At 34.8% G+C, this 6,598-nt stretch overlaps 1 protein-coding gene across 1 annotated transcript; it reads right to left on the bottom strand.

Annotated features, from left to right (window-relative positions):
- Positions 1-5,487: 5,487 nt before the first annotated feature.
- LOC148190821 (putative glutathione S-transferase) lies at positions 5,488-6,598 on the bottom strand. Its single transcript, XM_088102203.1, has 2 exons — positions 6,196-6,598; positions 5,488-6,110 (listed from the first exon to the last, which is right to left on the bottom strand). Exons 1-2 carry the CDS (start codon positions 6,514-6,516, stop codon positions 5,757-5,759), a joined length of 675 nt encoding a protein of 224 aa, XP_087958329.1. The 5' UTR covers positions 6,517-6,598; the 3' UTR covers positions 5,488-5,756.

The raw sequence follows: 6,598 nt of genomic DNA, 5'->3' as shown, positions 1-6,598 counted from the left end.
AGATTTGTGTATGTGTTGTAAAAATTTTCACCTAGTGTTATTTTACGATTGTCATTAGACAATAGTCATAGGTTTTCTCTAATTTTGGAGTTTCATGTTATATTCTTGTGTTGATCTTATTTCGCTATGGTAGGGTGATTCTCAGGATTAAAGAAGGTAACGTTCTTTATGATGACACATTTGAAATCACAAGAAAATACTAGAAAGGGGAGGGGGTTGAATAGTGTTTTAAAACTTTTCACAAATCAACGTTTAATAATTATAGCATGGGTTAAACTATCTACAATAGTTGTTTGATGTGTGTTCTAAATATAGCATTTAGAAAATTGGTTTTATGTAGGAAAGCCAATAAAACAAGTATTTTATACTAGTTCACTTAATCTTGAGTGACATCTAGTCTCCCTCAACATCACTTGAGAGGTTCCACACTAATCTTATCAAAGATTACAACCGAGTACAGACCACTTTTGGTATACATCGAGTATTCTAACCACTCGTGGTTCCCCTAGTGAATCCTAACTAGTCTGAGTTTAACCACTTCTTGTATCCAAGTATTCTAACCACTCTTGGTATTAACACTAGAAAATTATCCAAAACCTTTAATGTTAGCAAAAAGATGAAGATGAAGTTTTGATACCAAGAGTGGTAATCAATAATTGATTAGTGTTAATCAATTATTACTCAAAATAATCGAGTATCATTGCGAGTCGTTGAATTTTTAGCCGTTAGAGTATCTGTTACTTTGTCTTTTAGTGAATAGTCGATTACCAACAGTAGATAATCGATTATTACAGTCAGAAAGGCTAAAAACGAAGTTTGAGAGACTTTCATTCTCTCATTCTAGGACATCCAGAACTCAGAAATTGTTTTGAACTCTTAGAGAAAGCTAGACATCTTGTGAAACTCTTTAGAGGCTTGGGAAACTTGGTGTTGGCAGAGCTATTGAAGTGCTGTTGTTGTTGCTGAGGAAAAAGCCTGCCATCCTTTGTTTGTCAGAGGAGGTGTTCAAAGATAACAAGCATCCTTTGTTGGTCAGAGGATGTGTTTTGAGGTAGCTGTCATCCTCTCTGTGTTGGAGGAGGTGTTCATCCTTTGTGAAGATTCAGAGGAAGTGTTCATCCCTTGTGGTGTTAGGGGAAGTGTGGTTCATCTCTTGGTGTGTTCAAGATAGGTTATTTCTAAACCTTTAAACTTGTATATGTGTGATTGTATGTTTATTGGTTTTGTGATAGTGAATAGTTAATTTGTGTTTAAGATTAGCAACTGGATGTAGGATTGGTAAGGTCTGAACCAGTATAAAATTACTTGTGCAAATCTCTCTTTCCCTACACTCTTTATTGTTGTTGTTATTATTTATTAAGAGAGAAGTAAAATAATTTGTCCTATGAATAGACTTAGACGATGTATGACTTATGAGAGAATAACAGTTTAATGATACAATGATAGTAAAAGTTCTTGTATTCTTGTGTGCAAGTCCTCATTTTATTGCTTTCTTCGAGAGATGATCGTTACTCAAAGATAGTTGACTTTATTTAGAGTATGTGACTTCTCGTACAAAGATATGTACTTTTTTGCGCCTTGGGAAGTGCAACATTACTTTCACAGTTAAAGCTTGTATGGCTATGGTAGTACATAAAGTATTGGGAAACATTTCAGGAATGCCTTCCTATTTCACAACATCTTTCTGATCCTTATGTAGTGATTTTGGGTATATCTTGGTGTTGTCAATATCTGCATAGATAAAGAGGAAAAGGTGAAGCAGACAAGGTGCAATACGTACATGCATTTAATGATCTATACGTTGATATAGTGTTGAAGCATGTTTTGTATAATAAACGTTTAGTGCACGCATGTACTTTTTCAAGTAGTGACAATTGATAAGATATAGGCGTTTATTGCTTCTTTCACTAGACACACTTTTCATAAATGTTGTTTAATTTTTTTATACTTGACACATCATGGTCTATCTTATAAGCGTTTATACTTGACATGTACAAACATTATACATCTCTAAACGATATTTCGTTACATGTTGGTTATTAAACTTCAGAATTTCGAGATGCTAGACAGTCTATTCATTTTAGACGTTCTTTTCTTAACAACGTTTTTTCTCATCAAAATTATATTAATAACTTATATTTCGATAGGATATTATTAATATGCTATGAAGTTGTAGCTTAATCTAATCTTCTACACCAAAAAAGATGAATTCCTTGTTCTTAGAGAATTATCCTTTGTTGTTGATGTCACCATGAAATCTGCAAGTGTTATCAAATGTGAGATAGAGAAATTTGATGGAAGGAACATTGTCGGCATTGTCTTGGCGTGTTTAATCTGCAACTCTTTTTTTGGAGGTCCGACGAGGTGCGAATGTGGATTTGTGAAGCTTGTAGTGACTAATGCAGTGTCCGGTGAATGCTCAAAATGGCCGGTGAATGCTCAAAATGGAGCGGTAGAGACTAATAGGGTTCTTTATGGTAATGGATCGATGTAGTAACATGGCTCACTTTATACCCTACAACAAGAGAGATGATGTTATCCATATTGCAAGACTTTTCTTTAAAGAAGTGATTAGATTGCATGGTTTGCCCAATACCATAGTGTTTGATAGAGATGTTAAGTTTCTAAGTCATTTTTTAAAAACTTTATGCGAAAACCTAGGAACTAAACTTCTACTTTTTACCACATTTCACCCTCAAAATGATGGGAAAATTGAGGTAGTAAATAGGTCTTTATCTACACTATAGGGTAATAAATAAAAGGGAATAAAAATTCTTACGATGAACATCTCCCTTACGTAGAGTTTTCTTATAACCGAGTACTCCACAATACTACTACTTTTTCTTCTTTTGAGGTTGTATATGGTTTTAACCTTATTACTCCTGTTGATTTACTTCCACTTCGAGACACATCTTCTTTCTTACATAAAGTAAGAGTGTCTAAAGTTGAGTTTATCAAGAAGATGCATGAGAAAGTTAAATACTAAATTGAAAAATAAACTAAAAAATATACTCAGTACAACAACAAAGGGAAAATGAAAGTAACTTTTGAGGAAGGCGGCTTAGTTTGGATCCACTTGAGGAAAGATAAATTTCTTACTCAAAGGAACTCCAAACTAAGCCTAAAAGGAGATGGTCCTTTTAAAGTGGTTCAAAAGATTAATTATATTGCATATAGACTAGAACTTCCCGTTGAATATGGTGTCAGTCCTACTTTTAACATTTGTGATTTACTTCCTTTCGTAGGTGATGATCAACAAGAAGAAGATATGAGGACAAATCATTTTCAAGAGGGAGAGTATGATGGAGGACCATCTAGAGGACATATTAGGCCACTCACAGGAGTTATGCAGAGTGGATGGATGAGGAAGATAAAGCTCCAAGAACTCTACTTTTATGGAGTATCAACTATTAACCTCTTCTTTTTCTCTTAAACACTTTTGTAAATATGTAATATAGCTTCCTTTTAGGCCTTGGACGAAAGTAGAGAGTTGTTTGAAGGGAGATGCTTCCTTTTAGGCCTTGGACGAAAGTAGAGAGTTGTTTGAAGGGAGATGCTCCCATTAATCCCCCCTTGACCAAGGAAGCTTCTAGGCTCTTTCTTAAGTGCATGTACTCTCTCCTTCACCTTTAAAAGGAGAAGAACCTCTTTATAAACAATTAGAACTTGAATGATATTAGAAAAACTTTGCCAAAATTGCAAACCTTTCTTCCAAAGTTCTCATTGGAATAGTCTCTTTTCTAGGATTCTTCTACCTTTTTCTACAAGGTTGGCCCAACCATCTTCTAGGATGCATCATTAAACCACACCATCAAGTCACTTCAACACTTCTTCTTTATGCTTTCACATTTTCATCTTTTCATCAAAGAGTTTCATCAGCAATTTTGAAGGAGCTTCTCCATCACATGGTGTGTAGTTTTAATGCATGGACATTAGCTAATATTGATACAAAGTCTATGGTGATTATACATGGCCATTGGCTAACATTGATGTAGGGTTTGGTAATTGTACAATGGCATTCACTAATATTGATGCATGGTGTATCATATGATTATACACGAGCATTGGTTAGCTTTGAAGCATGTGTGTAATGAAAGAAATTTTTTGGGATGATTTAATTCCAAGTGAGTATACTTTTTATGGTGGAGTATGCTTAGTGGTATAGAAAATGAAGATGTTTTATTATAACCATAGAAATTGTTTAGTTGATGAAAATAATAATCTTGAAAATTCATACATTATCTAGGATAAGCAAGGGAGGGAGTGATAATAGCTATATAACGACTTTTATGTCCATGATATTTCTTGTCCCCTTAAAGATACTTTAAGCTTATATTTAATTTTTCTTATACTCTTGTAGTAGAGTGTTGCAAAGTTTGGATTAAATTCTTTCTTTAAAGAGTGTCGGTGTAGCTAGAGTTAAACGTTTGTAGTTTTTCTACGATCTTAAAGTTTCCACATCATAATCTTGTGGTAATATTATTTCTTTATTGGATGATGATCTTATTTCTTTAGTGGTATGGTGATTCTAACAAAATAACGATAATATTCTTCATGATTATACATTTTTTTTCTATTACAATAGCTTCCTTTTAGACCTTGGATGGTAGAGAGTTGGTTGAAGGGAGATGCTCCCATTCATCCCCCCTTGACCAAGGAAACTTCTAGGCTCTTTCTTAATTTAGCTCTCTTCTTTACCTCTAAAAGAAGAACCCCTTTATAAACAATTAAAACTTGAATGATGTTAGAAAAACTTTGTCAGAATTGCAAGTCTCTCTTCCAAAGTTCTCAATGGAGTAGTCTCTTTTCTAGGCTTTTTCTACCTTTTCCTACAAGGTTGGCCTAACATCCTTCTAGGATGCATCATCAAAACCATACCAACAAGTCACTTCAACACTTCTTCTTTATACTTCCACATTTTTATCTTTTCATCAAAGAGTTTCATCAACAATATTGAAGGAGCTTCTTCATCATAGGGTGTGTAATGTTAATGTATGGACATTAGCTAATATTGATGCAAAGTGTGTGGTGATTATACATGGTCATTGGTTAACATTGATGTAGTGTTTGGTAATTATACAATGACATTCGCTAATATTGAAGCATGGTATGTAGTGAATATACACGAGCATTGATTAACTCTGAAGCTTTTTTGGAATGGTTTAATTCCAAGTGAGTATACTCTTTATGGTAGAGTTTGATTATTTATATAGAAAATGATGTTTTATTATAATCATGGAAATTGTTTATTTGATGAAAGTAACAATGTTGAAAAGTCATATTATTTATAATTTTCCTAATGCTTTTGTAGTAGAGTATTGCAAAATTTAGATTAAATTATGGTTTTAAAGAGTGTTGGTGTACCTAAAGTTAAACTTTTGTAGTTTTTCTACGATTTTAAAGTTTTACATCATAATCTTGTGGTAATATTATTTCTGTATTGGTACGATGATTTATTTCTTTAGTGGTGTGGTGATTCTCAAAATAGGAAGATAATCTTCTTCATGATTATACATTTTTTTCTATCACAATAGGAAGATAAAACACTACAAGTTTACAAGCAATTTCAGCTAGAAGATCTTTAATGAAGCCACCCTGAGTAGAATGCTAACAACTTTTTATTTAAAACCTTTGGGTGGTCACTTGAGCTTAAAGTGGACGCAAAAAAAAGAGTAAAAAACATAACAAAAGCGTTGCTAGCTTCTTTGTTTCTGGTAAATCATGACTCATGAGTCTCCATCATACTTATAATCAACCTAGTTTTGAGCAATAATGGATGCATATCGCGCTTTGAAAAAACCCACAACTCTCTCTCTTTGGGGAAGGTTCTCTTTGACAACGGGGTGGTTGGTGTATTCTTCACTCCATTTAGAAAGCTTTGGAAAGTTGTTAGAGCTGAGCAGTTTCAACCCCACAGCCTCTTGAATTGCAGGGAGCCAGAAAGCTATGAAGCCGGCGGCTATGTCCACTAGGCCAATACTCTCACCACCAAAGAACTTGTGTTTCAGTTCATCCTCCAGAAACTGAAGAGCATGAAGTGATTCCTCAGTGCCTTTCTCCCGTTCCTCCTGATTTGCAGTAAATGCAGCCTTTGATATTGCAGGCAGACACTACATTGATATAAAATCATTTGTTTACATAGGCAATGAAACGAAAACGAATAAAAATACTGAAACTATGGCCGGAGTTGCTTACCTTGTCATCAATAAACCTTGACCAGAATCGAGCCAAGGATCTATCATAGGGGTGCTGCGGCAAGATGGGATGATTTTGCCATATCTCATCAATGTATTCGAGGATGACAAGGGACTCAGCCAAAGGTCTTCCGTTGTGGACAAGCACAGGAACCTTCTTGTGAATAGGATTGTATTTCAGAAGAAGATCACTCTTGTTTCTAAGATCTTCTTCAACGTATCTGTATTTCACCCCCTTCAGTTCCAGCGCTATCTGCACCCTGCCAGCATAAGGGCTTCCCCTCAAACCAAACAACTCAACTTCTCCGTACTCTTTCGCCATTGCAGGCTTAAAATTTCTACCTTCTCTGCCAAACTGTGAACTTGACCTGCGGATTTTAAATGGTTCTGTCTGAACACTGCGA

The sequence above is a fragment of the Vigna umbellata genome, chromosome 11 (assembly GCF_029865625.1).
Source record: "Vigna umbellata cultivar VRB3 chromosome 11, Vumbellata_1.0, whole genome shotgun sequence".
NCBI classification, from domain to species: Eukaryota; Viridiplantae; Streptophyta; class Magnoliopsida; order Fabales; family Fabaceae; genus Vigna; species Vigna umbellata.
Note: the sequence above shows the minus strand (reverse complement) of the source record. Positions and strands in the feature narration are given on the sequence as shown.

Coding starts and splice junctions, on each gene's coding strand:
- LOC148190821 (XM_088102203.1), bottom strand. CDS start 6,516: ATGGCGAAAGAGTACGGAGAAGTTGAGTTGTTTGGTTTGAGGGGAAGC. Junction 6,111..6,195: donor CAAGGTTTATTGATGACAAG/GTAAGCAACTCC, acceptor ATATCAATGTAG/TGTCTGCCTGCAATATCAAA.